This window comes from Leucopleurus acutus (genome assembly GCF_964270905.1).
Source record: "Leucopleurus acutus genome assembly, chromosome: 16".
NCBI lineage: Eukaryota > Metazoa > Chordata > Mammalia > Artiodactyla > Delphinidae > Leucopleurus > Leucopleurus acutus.
Window position 1 is genome coordinate 79724759 of NC_139158.1, and position 15720 is coordinate 79740478.

General features: G+C 41.5%; 1 protein-coding gene across 1 annotated transcript in view; it reads right to left on the minus strand.

Annotated features, from left to right (window-relative positions):
- The window catches only part of BCAS1 (brain enriched myelin associated protein 1), a gene marked incomplete at its 5' end in the record, with an annotated part of 96303 nt that overhangs the window by 57168 nt on the left and 23415 nt on the right, over nucleotides 1-15720 (minus strand). Inside the window, one exon of the mRNA XM_082857356.1 lies at nucleotides 10831-11402. Coding sequence (XP_082713482.1) covers nucleotides 10831-11402 — 572 coding nt within the window. The remainder of the gene's footprint in view (nucleotides 1-10830; nucleotides 11403-15720) is intronic.

The window sequence follows — 15720 nt, forward strand, 5'->3', positions numbered from 1 at the left end:
AGACAATGCCAGACTTAAAAAAAAAAAAGCTTGTGGATAAAATGTTGCCCATTTTCTCAATAAATTCCTAGATGTCAAATTGCCTTTTCAAACCTTCTTAAGGCTTTAAAATTGTGTACTGCCAAAGTGCCACGGTTGAAATAAACTTCCTAGTGATGCAGGTAGTTAAGAAATTATCAGACACTTCAGAGGGCAATAAAAAGAACATAAAAATATTGAAACATGAAATCCAGATTTTCATATTGTCTTCTGGCATGTTTTCTAATTGGGGAATCTGCATGACACAGATCTAAAAATGCTCCACCTACCTATTTTTCTCTCCTCTTTTTGGGAGGAGAGAGAGGCAACTGTTCATTTTAGCTGCTTATACTAACTGAATCAAGCGAGGTTGGACCAATTATCCAGTATGATGCTCTTTATTAAAAATCATAAGATCACCACCTGTTTTAATACTCTGTAGACATAACCTCAGGATGTTAAAAACTCATATTCTATCTTGGTGGCAGAAGTGTAACATAGCACCTTGACATGGTAGAGCCTCATTAGCCCATGATATTGACGGATGCAGAGATGTTTTAGTTAAAAGATTAAATAAACCAGTTGTTCATTGTAGTCATAGGTGGAGAGTGGAAAGAAATCTATCAGAGAAAGCAATTCACACTTTCTTCCTATAAATAAGGGTTTTCCATTTTCTGTCTCAGTAACTCCTCTGCTTGAGGGGTAAGTGAATTTGTCAACTTGATTTCCAATGGCAAGTGAAATGTGGGTCGAGGATTAAGCAATACAATGTTCTTTCCTTGCTTCTGTTTTTGGCAACAGTAATTACTTTGAGGATATTCCTAAGAACACATAAGTTGGCACACTTTTTTTTTTAATTTATTTATTTTTGGTTGCATTGGGTCTTCCTTGCTGCGCAGTGTGCGGGCTTCTCACTGCGGTGGCTTCTAGTTGTGGCACGCCGGCTCAGTAGTTGTGGCGCACAGGCCTAGTTGCTCCACGGCATGTGGGATCCTCCCGGACCAGGGCTCAAACCCGTGTCCCCTGCATTGGCAGGCGGATTCTTAACAACTGCGCCACCAGGGAAGCCCTGGCACACTCTTAAATAGAGTCCATTATATATGATATAAAATTGAAAAATACATTTACTGTGGGCAAAGGGTGGGTGGAGAGTGATTCCCACTTCACATCAGGCAAAAAAAGAATCTGTGGTAGATTCTTCTGTTCTATGATCAGTTCCAACATGTGCAACCTCCAGACTGATAATGACAATTTACATTTATTAGAGAAAAAAATATCCAACATCAAAAAAACCACTTCAAAATACAAAAGCAAATAACCCACAGTCTAGAACGAGTTTGTCATCTGTTTAACAAACACTTCCCAGGAGTGAGAAAACTGTTTTGAATGCTGCCAAAATTAAGCTGCAGATTTTCTAAGAATGGTTTGGCCTTATGCAGAAAAAAGAAAAGTCACATCCTTTTTCCTGAAGTTTTACATGAGACCAAATCCTTCCTGACCCTACCCCCTACCCAATCCTAATTACCAGCCCCTTCTCTTCTCTGCTTTCTCAAAACTCTGTTTATTTCATTTGTAACCCTTTTAATACACTGGAACTCTTTGTGTATTTATTTTCATGTCTATTGCTGGTCTTTCCACTAGAATGAAAGCTCCCATGAGGTACATCATTCTATCCATCCTAAAATCATTCCTGGCCCAAAGCAAGCACTCAGATGTTTGTTGAATGAATAAATTAAAGTATCAATGCCTCCCATTTACTGTTCAACACCTGCCGACAAACTGACTCTTGGGCTGGATTTATAGTTTATTAGCCAGATGGTCACCTAAATTGCTTCAAATTGCCTTATGTGCTATGAAGGATGCAAAGTGGTCTCTGATGGAATTACTCTCAACTCTACCACAAGAAAATAACAGTGCAAGCGTTATAGTGAAGGACAACTCACACGCTGTACTCTCAGGAACCAACAGGGAGGGGTGGGGACTTGGGTGAACTGGGGAGTGAATGCCCCATCTCGAGGGGCAGTCACAACTGACATCCCACCTGGGAATATAGGATGAAACTTCCCATTTTTCAGAAATTTCTGAAATACGGAATTCTATTGAAATCTCATAATTTAAAACTATTGTGAACTTTGTCAATTTCAAAATGTTATCACTTAATTAAAATATTATTTAAGACGCTGTGTAGGTCAAATAAAACCCATCTGTGGCATGATGCATCCTACAAGAGCCCATTTTCCAACTTTGGTCTACATGCGTAGCTCAGCATTTCCTAGAAGAACTATTCCTTGGAAGATGCAACTGTTCTATGGATAATTGAGTCTGAGAAGCAGTTAAAGTGAAGCAGGTGTGCTTCTGCTGCAGGACTTTTCAGAGGCTTTAGTAGGCTGGCATCACTGTGAATCTTCAGGAGAGTATAAAGCAAGTACTATTTTCTGAAACTATTTGACAGTGGCACCCTATTTCTAGGCTGATCTCACTGGACTGCTGAGTCCACAGAATGTCAGTTTGGGAAATACTAGCTTCAGGAGTTTTAAAAAGATATGTTTCCAAAGGTTCTAAACGTTCCCTCTTTTTAAACTCACAGGCACAGTGACTAAGCCTGTAGGTGACAAATTCCAGCTCTGCCGCTTTCTAGCCACTTTATCTTATGCAAGTTACTGCACTCCTCTGCGAGTCAGTAAATGCTCAATAAATCAGGACTGTTATTATAACCTTGGAAGGAGAGAATCAGACTGGATAATGCCAAAGGGAGAGTAAACTCAAAATTTATTTTGCAAATTCACTGCAAAACACAATTCACTTGATACTCAACGGTGATGATTAACACCCTAACATGTTAAAGGCTGAATGAAAAATACCAAATAAATAGTAGAGATTCATGATTCTACATAGTTTATCTATGAGAAAACATCTATAGCGTACATGTATTTCGAAATCATTTTTATTTAAAGTTGTGTTAGGCAGAGGTGATAATGAGATTGCAATAATATATTCTAACATTCTTTGAAAAATTGTAACATGATGTGTACGTACCACCTTCATCCTTGTCAAGTTCATCTAACGAACATTACTGCCTGCCAGGGTGTGCCAGGCAGGGTGCACTGGGGACACCCAGTTGCATAAGAAACAGTCACATCCCTCAAGATCACTGTCTCCCTATGTGAAAAGGGTGATGGTGGTAGAAAAGAGTTTTTCAAACTTCAGATTGTGACTACGGGTGGACTGGAACATAATTTAATGGATCAAAACAAGCACTGAAACCATCAAATGAAATAGACTGGAAAGAATAGAAAATACCAGCCTGTGTTACGTGCGGTAAGAATACTACTATTTGGTGAATTCTTTGTTTCATGTACATGCACATGTATCACATCAAGATGTAAAATCTATTTCTTACTGTGGATCATAGTCAAGTTAAAGAGCTATTTATTGGGCTTCCCTGGTGGCGCAGTGGTTGAGAGTCCGCCTGCCGATGCAGGGGACGCGGGCTCGTGCCCTGGTCTGCGAAGATCCCACATGCCGCGGAGTGGCTGGGCCCATGAGCCATGGCCGCTGAGCCTGCACGTCCGGAGCCTGTGCTCCACGCAACGGGAGAGGCCACAACAGCGAGAGGCCCGCGTACCACAAAAAAAAAAAAAAAAAAAAAAAAAGAGCTATTTATTTAAATAAATTACCATAGGGGGATACTGCAGTAGCCTTTAGCAGCTCCATCCACTTAATGTTTTTCTCACATAAAGTTGGATAGAAAATAATATATCTGGTTTCTATCTGTGACATATCTTCTTTGAGGGCAGAGCCTGCTTTCTACTGAAGAAACTTTCCAACCCCCCCATTGTACCTCCACCCAGATATGTGACTTTGTTTCACCAATGAGTAAATTTTAGGAAACTCCTATTTTGTTTGATAGAACATTATGACTCTATACACTGCTTGGAACTATGGCAACCTTCTTAAAACCACAAAGCCAATATTTTACAATAACTATAAATGGAGTATAACCTTTAAAAATTGTGAATCACTGTCTTGTACACCCGAAACTTATATAATATTGTACATCAACTATACCACAAAAAATAAAAAAGAAAGAAAAAGAAAAACCACAAGGGATCAAGCCTGTGAACCAAGCCAATACACAGAGGGCACTGAAGACTGATGCATTCTGGGGCTGTGAAGATGCTGAACCAGACTAAACAACCCACTTCTCGAATTCTTATTATGTACAAGAAATAGTACATTTCCTTTCATTAACGAAGCCACTACTGATTGAGTTTTTTTTTTCTTTACTTGCAACCAAAGGTACCATAGATGATATACTATCCAAACTCCATCATACTGGAAGACCATTTGCTCTATTTCATTATTCTTTATTTCTAAGTTTCTGACAATTTAGAAAATATACTATTTCATTTAGCATTATTATTACTGACTGCCCATGTCATCTCTGTCCTTGCAATAGCGTCTAGGGCAGGCAGTATCTTCCTCTTGTGAATGAAAACACAAGGTTTTGAAATGAGTGAGTGTAACAGGCTTTGGTCACTGCCAGATCTTGATTCCAGTTCTGCCACTAATTTAGCTGTGTGGCCTTGAGCCAGTAACTTAACTTCTCTGAGCCCTGGCTTCCTCATTTGTTAAATGGCAATAAAAATATCTACCTTGTTGTGTTGTTATAAGAATCAAAGCCATTAAGGTGTGACAAATGCTTACTACACAGCCAAGGAATAACCAATTATTAAAAACTGGGGCAATTGTTATTTGACTCTACCACACGGCTAGTAAGTGGTAAAATCTGAACTCATTCCTGTGTCAATCAGGCTCCTAACACTTGCACCTCTGCTACAGTAAATGTTTCACATCAAATGTTTCTTAGTGCTAATTTATAAAGTTCATAAAAATTATAGCGTTATAGCTGAAAACCTTGCTTACTCCATAACCTGTATAATTTAAGACAGGTTTTCCCTCTTTACTGACAAACACTTTTGGGTGGATAGTTCTCTCTACCTGTTGAAATGTCATGGCCTTCTGGTCACAGGTAAACAGGATGAAATAAAAAACACACCTTGTAATTCACTTGGCCTTCAAATGCTGGAATGAGGGGATTTTTTTTCTTTTTGATTTGAGATTAACTTGATATCTCCAATATTGCATGTACTAAAATTTTTAAAAGCACTTCCTCACATCATTATTTAATTTTTCATAGTTGCAACGTTATTGCAGTTTCAAATAATTGGTAAAAACATAATATCGAGCATGAGAAGTATGGGCTTTGGAGACGGACACATATTCTTTTTTAGCTGTGTAACTTGGAGTGAGTGACTTGATTTCTCTAAAGCTTTGATTTCTTCATCTGTAAAATGGTAAAGATACAAAAATTCCCTTGTAAGTTTTGATGTTTCAGTGAGATGATTCCTTCAAAGTGATTTTATCACAGAATTTCACTTAACATATAGAATACCAAAAAAAAAGAAAAGAAACACTAGAGGGATTCACGTCATCAGAAACCAACCAGGAGTGGGGACATCTGGTCAGCTTCATGGAGAACTTGGCACTTGAAGGTGAAGCAGATTTCTGATAAACAGAGAGAGAAGGAGATACAGGTAGAGAAAATCCTGGGGAGCAGATGGCATCTGCACAGGTCATATGTTGGCCATTTTGACCAGATAAATTTAGAGGAATAGGGGAAAATACAGTTAGACAAACAGACAAAGGAAAGCTTATAGAGACCCTTGAATGTCAGACAAAGAAAATGGGGCTTGCAGGTATGGGTATAGAATAAATTCTATTATTTCTAAAAATAATTTTACAACTCCAGCATCTTTTTTTTTAACCCAAATTAGGACTTATGCCTTTGGTTATGTAGCTTTCAAATTAGATTCAATTGTGCTGTCTCTGCAGGTTTTGGTTGAAGACTATGGAGGGGAAGGGTAAAAAGACTAAAATGTGAAGTAAGAGGGAGAAAAACCGTGATACTGATAATATTTCTCAAAATGCAATAGCTCTGTGTTAAGTACTTTACATGACTTATTTAATTTTCAGAAGTGTGAATAATGTGAAAATGTGCTTGATATTATTATTATCCCCATTTTACAGATGAAGAAACTGAGGCTCAGAGTGGTTAAGTAACTTGCCCAAGGTCACACAGCCAGTAGGTGACAGACACAGAGTTGAAACCTAGGCTACTTGACTTCAATGCTTATGTTCTAATTCACTACTTTATACCATGTAGAAAAGGACTGTAGAGATCTTGGTTCTTTCATTCCAGTTCTACCACTAAAGAGCAGTGGTAGGATGGAGTTGCCAGTAACTGAGATGAGAAGCTTGTGGATTAAACAAGTGGGTATGTTGTCAGTGGTGGTGGTGTTGAGTGTGAATGAAGAGTTCAGTTTTGGACCTATCGAGGTCCAGATGTCCAGCAAACATTCAAACAGCGGTGTAGAAATCCAAGTAGACAGGTACCAGAGGCAGCTAGATACTCAAGTCTGGACTTCAGGGGTAGATCTAGGCTAGAGACATCAATCTGGGACTTGTCAGCAGATGGCTATATTTAACCCTTGGGACTGGGGGAGATCTCCAAGGAAGGAAGGAAGTGTAGTTAAAGACGAAGACATCCAAGAACTGAACGATGGGGACTCCGATGTTTAGAGGGTAAGACTTAGCACGAGAGATTAAGGAAGAGCAGCCAGGGAGGTGGGGAGCCTGCAAACCAAGTGAGGATGCTGCTTCAAGAAGGAGGGGATGGTGGGCTGTGTCAGGTGTGACCCGCAAGTAGGGTAGGATAAGGATGGAGATGTACTCAGTTTGGCAGCTGAGGTGAGGCGGGAGGTGTGACATCGTGGCAGCTTTGACAAGAGCAGGTTTTATGGAGGACAAAGCCTGAATGGCATGTGTTCAAGGGAGAAAAGAAGAGGAGGAAGCAAAACACTGAGTACTTCTCTAAAAATCCGTAGCCTGAATGAATTTCAGGATCAATGCACTTATCACAACCTCCCTTAAAAATGTGTGTCTCGGGACTTCCCTGGTGGCACAGTGGTTAAGAATCCGCTTGCCGGTGCAGGGGACACGGGTTCGAGCCCTGGTCCGGGAAGATCCCACCTGCCGCGGAGCAACGAAGCCCGTGCGCCACAACTACTGAGCCTGAGCACTAGAGCCCACGAGCCACAACTACTGAGCCCGAGAGCCACAACTACTGAAGCCCACGCGCCTAGAGCCCGTGCTCCACAACAAGAGAAGCCACCACAATGAGAAGGCCGCGCACTGCAACAAAGAGTAGCCCCCGCTCGCTGCAACTAGAGAAAGCCCGCGCGCAGCAACTAAGACCCAACACAGCCCAAAATAAAATAAACAAATTAATTAATTAATTTGAAAAAAGAGTGAATTGAAAACAAATACCATACGATTTAAAAAAAAATAGTGTGCCCCTTACTAGATCACATGATCTTTGAAGGTCTAGGACCATAATTTATCTTTTAAGTGCCTTGCACAAGGTTGGTGTTTAAATAACACAGAATTTAATTAAACTTTTAAAAGAAAAGGGATATTCTTGTTTAAATCTCCTGAATCTGTGCTTGGCAACACTTAAAGCACCCGTACCCCCAACATAAAGACACTTCTGGAATTAACCAGTGACAATAGAAATTTAGTGTTGCTTTTTTTTTTACCCACTAAAGATCAAGTTTTCACGATGCGATCAATTTTGAGAGGGCTGAATCTGTTAAATGCGTATTTATAATTCTGGTTCAATTGTTGGGGTGAGAGAAAAATTACAAAAAACCCACCTCATCCCTGCCAACACATTGGTTTGTGTGAATCACAGCTCAGTGAAACCTTTCAGGCATATAATTTATCTTTTCTTTGGCCTATGTAGTAAATGCTTCATTTGTTCATGAATTCTGGCCTTGTTTTAATTATGCTATGCTCTGAATGTAGTTTTATAAGGCACAAAAATAAGATTGTCGTTCTGAAAACACAGAAGATTTGTGTGTTTCCCCCAGAATGAAATGGTGGCATCTTTCTCCCAATTCACGGCTCTGTGGGTTTGTGGTTGGAATTCCAATCCAGTAAGAGACACACAGTGAAACCGGGTGGTGGCGGGGGAGGACTGAGTGGGTGGGAGAGGAGAGACAGCTGACACCGCTGAGCCGAAGGCATAATTTACCCTAAGAATTCTCAATCGATACATTGACGGCCACTTATGCATAATGTGCTACTCCCACCAAGAAAGCCATTGATTGAGAAGTTTTATTCCTGTTACTTTCTGAGGGCTGGACCCTTTCATTACACTTCCAGGACAATTGATTTTTCCCCAAAATACAGACTGTGCAGCCAGGGATCAGAACAGAAATCTTAACAATCAGAAGGCTGTGGCTGTTAAAAACCTTTACAGATGTATGTATTTGAATATCCACAAGTTTACAGACTGGAGGAGAAATGAGTGGCTATTTCATAACTTTTCCATGTTTTATAAGCACGTAGGGCAGAGTGAGCACTCCATATTTCAAATTCCAATGATACAACCAACCAAAAATGGAAACTTGTAGTGGAACAAACACAGATGCAAATTTCATGGGTGAATCTAGGGAAACAAATTCACTTATTCCAAAAGGAAGATAAGTGACAATTTTTAGATTTTCTGAGGTTACTATAACTTCAGGCTTGACTATATTAAATACCTTCCATGTTCCCAACACAGACCCCATCTTCTGAACCTAATCTCATTCTGGAACTCATTCCACTCCAGTTGAGGTGCTGCCCCAGAGCACTCAATTAAAAAAACACTGAGTTGATAAAGCACAATTCTAAACCTTTCTGCGCTCTTCTTAGGATAGGAATGGATGGATCACATTAAGTTTTTAAGGTTAAATACTTTCAAGGGTCAGTTATCGGAGGCTGAACGGGTTTACTTAATTAGGATGGAGAGTTGGATGCATCACAGACACCTATCCCAAGACGGGGAAAGCTCAGTCCTTCATTCTCTTTCCATAAATAACTCAGTCTTTTCCTAACTCAAGCAATGGGCTGGCTTTGGATGCCCATGAAAATGAAACATGTGACTATTCAAAAACTCAGCATGGCCTTAGTAGCCCATGACCAATAACAAGAAGGCAACAAGAGTTTCCCCACTCAAAGTAAAGTAGTAAATAGCTTCTCAAATATTCATGAATATTGATGACCAGTTTATAGCCCCAAGACAAGGATCTTTGCGGCTCCAGGTTTATACATTTGATGGAAGGTTCCCTGGGCCAGGTAGGCTAATTCTCCTTGTGTCTGGACATCCTCTCCAACACTTGGCCTTCCCCACCAGAGCACTGGGCACCTTGCATTGTAACTGTGAGGTTTTTGTACCTCTTCTCTCTCTAGACCAAAAACTCCCTGAGCACCGGGACCCTGTCCTGTCCACCACTGTGGCCGTGCTTCACCTGCACCTGGCAGCGTCACCCTCAGTAAAGATGTGACGCCAGCATACATTTGAAGACTCACTTTGAATTAAACAGAAAGCTATTCAATTGGCTCCTGAACTGCTGCATTTGGGGAAGTGGGCGTTTAAAGGGCAATTTTTCTAACTTTTGAAAGAAGATACAAGAATCAGTTCTTAGAGTAAAAATTTACAGAAATGACAAGAATGCTGATAGCATGAGCCTAAACATACGAGCCTCATCATCTGTGCCTCAATTCTAACAGTCCAGAATTTTCAGTTGGTGTCTAATATTTACAGTATAATTTTTGACAGTGTCCTGGATACATTAAAACCTCAGATTAATGTGATACTCATTTTCCTGAAGGAAAGTAATATCTGGACAGTGCTTAGAACAGAGCCTGGCACATCGTAAAGGCTAAATAAATGACAGCCAGTGTTATCATTAGCAACTTGGCAGGGAAGCTGGTTGTCATGAAGACAAATATATTGACAGCAACGATACACGAACATGTAATAAAAAACAACCCAGTTAATTTTTTCCTGGGTCTAAGCTCGAGTAGAGGCACTTTACTCCCAAATTTTGAAAAATCCTGTTGTTTAAATCCATTAACTAAGGGAATAAGTGCCTTAAAATACAATGTATCTACTTTTATTTCCTTCTTCATTCAAGGAGTTCTTTTCTTGGTCCCCAATACAAACAAACTCTCAAGGTTAAAATCAAACGCTCTTTTTAAGATCAAAAGGACTTGCCTTTCTTTGCGCAGGAAAGAAAGCAACCGGTTCAGATGCCTCCTTTAAAAAAAAAAAAAAATCTCATTTTTTACAAAGGTATTACTCCAGCGTGTTGAAAAATAATTTGTACATAAAAGAGTCTGCCCAGAGCTGTAAAAGCTCTTTCTTGAAACGCACCCTTTAGTGCAAAAGATAGTTAAAGATCAGTCCAAGCTATTAAACGGAAGAAGTGAACTGCATTCCAACAAAAGCCCATAAACATTCTGTATATGAAACCAGCTACTGAGACGGCAGGTATTTAAGTCTTCTAGGAACCGTTTTTATTCTGCTAATGCTTTTCCCTCCAGACTCCATTTGATCATAAATGCAACCTGTCCACCTCTGCCTTTGATAAATGGAAGGACAGATTCATCTGTATGTGACTCACCTCCTCTTTTCTTTTACGTGAAATAGATGCCACAGCTGTTGTTGTTCTTCCAACAGATGTTTCTGCCCCGCAGAAACCCTGGCGAGCACCGCGCTGCAATGTGCTGCTGGTTCTAGAGGGATCCGCGGCTTGAGACCTTGTCAGGACCCCTCCGTGATGGCACAGCAACACACGTGCAATCGTCTTGCCCCACAAGTGCCCCCCGAGCCTGCATTAAGAACAAAACGGATTGTCTTACCCTCTCTGCAGGGGCATCGTCCGACTGCGTGGAGAATTCAGGAGTTTCGGCGGTGGGGTGGTGATGCTCTGCACTCTTGGCTTCCTGTTGGCGGTCCACGAGGGCCTTGTCCCGTCCCTTGTCCAGTTTGAAGAGTCTGTCAAAGAAGCTGGAGTCCTTGGGCTTGGAGGGGGCTACCCCTCCGGACTCAGATAGACGAGACTCTGGTCCCCAAGTGGCAGAGGGCCCCTCGGCTTGGGCCGGGGTCTGCACGGGGGTTTTATCTGGGTCGCAACCCAGTGCAGCTGCCACCGGAAGCGCCATGGGCTCACTCGGGTCTTTGTTCCCTAGAGCTTTATCGGAGCTGACATCAAGCTTCACTGGTCCAGTGGATGAATCCGTGGCTTGGTCTCCGGTACGTCCTGGTACAGGCCGAGAGAGTGTCAAGAAAAAACGAGATTTAGCAGCTGGTGTCTGGGGTTTGGCCTCCTTCCCAAGATTCTTCCCGTTGGCATCCGCAACAGCGCTTATCTCCATTGTCTTGGGGGAAGAAGTGGCCACATTATCCTCCTGGACACTTGTTTCCAAATCAACTGTAAACACAAACATCAACAGCGGTCATTCAGCCCAGCGAGGAAATTCAAGGATAGCTAATGGACTCCCAACGTCTCCTACACAGAGGCTGTGATGCAGTCTGGGACTCTGCTGTGCCTGGGTCCCTCTGCGGAGCAGAAGTCAGCTATCGAGGTGTCTTCTGACCCTGCTTTTCTCTGGAGAGAGGAATGGAAGATTAGGGAAGAGGAAAGCCAAGTTACTGGAAAGCATGCACCAGGTGCTGTGTTAGTGACACATGAATTATCTTCTTTATCTCCGTGGGAATCCTGTGAGAAGCTAATTATCATGATTTCACCTGGGAGGCAGGACAGCAGTTATGGGGTTAGGAGAACAAGTTTCCCAGCCTCGGGACTTATTGCTGTTTGGGGCCGTATCATTCTTTGTTCCAGGGTCCACCTTGTGCCTTGCAGGGTGTACGGCAGCATCCCTGGCCTCTACCCACCAGATGCCCATAGCATCCTCTAGTGGTGACAACCAGAAATGTCTCCGGAAGTTGCCAAATGTCCCCTGGGGGCAAAACTCACATTCGAGAACCACTGAGCCAGACTATCAATTTGAATCTGAGTTACTTAACTTTTCTGTGCCTCAATTTTCTGGTAAAATGAGGCAAATAGTAGAACCTACACCCATAATTTTGTCATGAAGATTCCATGACTTAATATTTTTAAAGCACATCAAACAGTGCCTGGAATATAGTAAATGCTCAATGAATGTTATGAACGTTAGTTATTGTCATTATTCATGAGTGAGAAGATGGACAGCCAGAGAGGTTGATCCACCTTCCCACAGCTGGCCAACAAGCAGAATCTGGTTATGGGCAGAAATCTGACTCCAAAGTTCATGCTCTCTCTATCTTATATTCTAGAAAGTTTCCACTGTGAAGTCTGGAAGTTCAGATGTCGACACAGGAAAGTGGATTAGACCTTGGGCCGCATGGAGGCAGAGTGTAGCGTTACCTGTGCAAGACTGTGGGTGCAGGTTCTGCCCCCTCCAGGGAGGGGTGCTGCTTCCAGAATCCACCTGTTTCTGTTTTGAACTCTGCATCGACCTAACTGAACTGCATCCTTTTCGAGGGCCCTTTTCTAAAGCAGTGCAATATTAAGGAAAAAAGATACACTACAAAATTGGAAATCACAGCTAAAGATCAAGATTCTCCACCGATAAGCTGTGTGACCTTGGGCAGGTCACTAAAACTCTTTGAATTTTCTCATTTGTAAAATGGGAAAAATAGAAGCTCCCTTGCAGGGTTGTTCTGATGTTTAAAGGAGAAAACTCATGCAAAGGATCAAGAATCCCGCCTTTTCTGTAGTAGCTGCTTAGTAACTGACAGATACTGTGACTGTGTAGTTTGTCGTCAACCACTTCTTAACATCTGTTTGCAGGATGACAGAAAGAGAAAGAAGAGAACCGAGGTTTATTCAGCTCATCTCATATTGCTCATAGGTAGTGAGAAATACACACATCCATTAGCAATTATTTTTGCCAAACTCTAGTATCTCACAGTGTCTAAAGTCAAGAACAAACAGTAAAGGAGAGAGAGAGGGAGGGAGAGATGGAGAGAGGGCTCTGGATTCCTGTGCAGAGTGGTGGTCTCCTCTTTAAGCTTTGAGGAGCAGAGAAGAAATGGTACTGAAGGCCAGTGACAAGCACTAGGGGCTCCTCATAAACTCAGACCCTTTAGGAACATTGGATATATCCTTTGGCTCTTCTTAACCATTTTTCTTGTGGTCCTGGAATTCATAATTGTGGTAACTATTATACTCAGAAGGGAAGAGGGAGGGAGAGAGTGGGAATAAAGAAGTGATGGATGGATGTGTCAAGATGCCAAATAAGCAACTCAGGCAGTTGAACTGTCAGAGTGAATATAAATGAATTGTGGGGATGCTCCATGCCAGGAGAAGGGGAAGCAGTTGACAAAAAAGGAGGAGATGAAGATTCAAAACAAGGAAGGGCTTTTCAAAATGCCAAGAACATCAACTGATCTCCTCTAGTCTTCCCTACTCTCTGGTGGGAAAACAAGGAGCTAGTGGTAAGTAAGAGTGTTACAGTCAGAGAAAAAGTCTTTGAAAAGAATCTTCCCATGGACAGACTTCCAAAAAAGTGCCAATATATTGCTTCAACAGTGGATCCATCCCTTACATCCAGGTATCTAAACTAGACTTCAGTGCATGAAGAGTTACAGCAGATACAAACCATAGCTCTTGATATCAGAGAACGGGTAAAGTATTTTTGATAACTTGTAAGAACTAGGACCTCTTAGATGGGGCAACGCATTTCCATGAAGCTCTGTCCCCCAAACTTGGGTGGGTGCATATCCAAGTCCATCATCTGGAGCTTCTATTTCCCTTGCTAAAATGCTCACCTCCTAGGTGGGCACATGACCTAAGCTACACTAACAAAAACCAGTCTTGCGACTTTTGCTGAACCTACTAGAACAGAGTTACAAATCTCTGTGCTTGGGTTGGCAAACCAGTAGGAGGTACAACTGGAGCTGGTGGCCTTGGCTGTCACCTTTCAGAGTGCTTGCCTGAGAGCTAACATAGATGAAAGCAGAGCCAAGAGGTCCATGGGAGCATTTGGACACCTGGATCCAGCTGTCCCTGAAGCTGGTTTACAATTACATAGCCAGAGCCAGCAAGTTTTTTGTTTTTTTTTTTCACTTACGCCAGTTCAAATTAAGTACATACTCAGTGACTTGCAGGGAATTTCAGGGAATTGGTCAGTACCTATTTCACCTGTTAATTAATAGCAATCAATCCTCTCCTTGAGAAGTGGTCTCCGGGCTCTTCAAATATGTCTAGGAGGCATTTAATATGGGATGGAGGAGGGGAAGGAAAATGAAATGGGAGAAAGTGAGCTCTAAGAAGCTGGATAGAAACAAAAAAATACCCGCCAACACTTTGTTTTCTCAGTAAAAGTGAAGGAAAAAAATCCAAGTGGGCAAAGAGATTACAGTCATTTGAGACCTTAGATAAGCATTAAAAAACAAATACATTATGTTCGGAAGCATTAACACACACACACACACACACACCCCCAATCTGTGTGAATGAGTAGGAAGAAAACCCATTGGAGTTCCAGGTCTTATATTCTTGCAAAGATGGGGATAATTTACAAGCCTTCCTCACATTATTATGGAAAGAATAAAAAGTTCCTTCTAGATGACTGGAACTAAGCTTTCTGTTCCTATGAAAAATCTTGGGAGAAGCCCATCTGGAATCTGGTTTCAATAAAAAGTTTTCTCTTAAAGCAGACAAACAGATGACATACCAAAGAGATTTTACTTTCCATGAAAAAAATGTGTAAGAGTTTAAGGAAGATAAAAAGAAATCGAGTAAGAATGTAAATGGTAGCTCCCAAATATTTAGGAGAGTTGAAAATTTTGATCTCCTTAATGCAGAAAATACATTTTGGGGTGTGTGTGTGTGTGTGTGTGTGTGTGTGTTTTAAGAAAGTCTTTTTTTTTTTTAATTATTTTTTGGCTGCGTTGGGTCTTCGTTGCTGCGCGCGGGCTTTCTCTAGTTGTGGTGAGCAGGGGCCACTCCTCTCTGCGGTGCACAGGCTTCTCACTGTGGTGGCCTCTCTCACTGCAGAGCACAGGCTCTAGGCGTGTGGGCTTCAGTAGTTGAAGCATGCGGGCTCAGGAGTTGTGGCTCGTGGGCTCTAGAGCGCAGGCTCAGTAGTTGCGGCACACGGGCTTAGTTGCTCCGCAGCATGTGGGATCTTCCCGCACCAGGGCTCAAACCCACGTCCCCTGCATTGGCAGGCGGATTCCTAACCACTGCGCCACCAGGGAAGCCCTAAGAAAGCCATTTTATCTAGACATGTGATGGAGATGAATGGCATCTTAGCGTAATTGTTAAGTACTTAGATTGTGGATCAGAGGGACCTGGGTTTAACCTCTAAAATATTAAATATGTGCCCTGGACAAGTTACTTTATATCTCTATGCCTCAATTTTCTTATAAAATGGACAAGAAAATAAGGGTCTTCTTCAAAGAGTGAGGATTAAATGAAATACTTCCTACATGGTGCTTAACATAGGCGGGTACGTGGTGGATAGTTAATAACTATTAGTTGTTTTGTTATATTTATATATTATTACTACAATTACTATTTAATTTTCTAAATAGAAGCATAAGGAAAGGAATTATTCCAATGGTTTAACCTCTAAATTTGGGTGCTCTGGAAGGACTTTTAAAATAGTAATTATATGAATTAATTTATCTTCAGAAATCTAAGAACCTGGGCCAGAGAAGTTTCAAGAATGCTTTTTCCAAGCACCAAGTATTCTCAG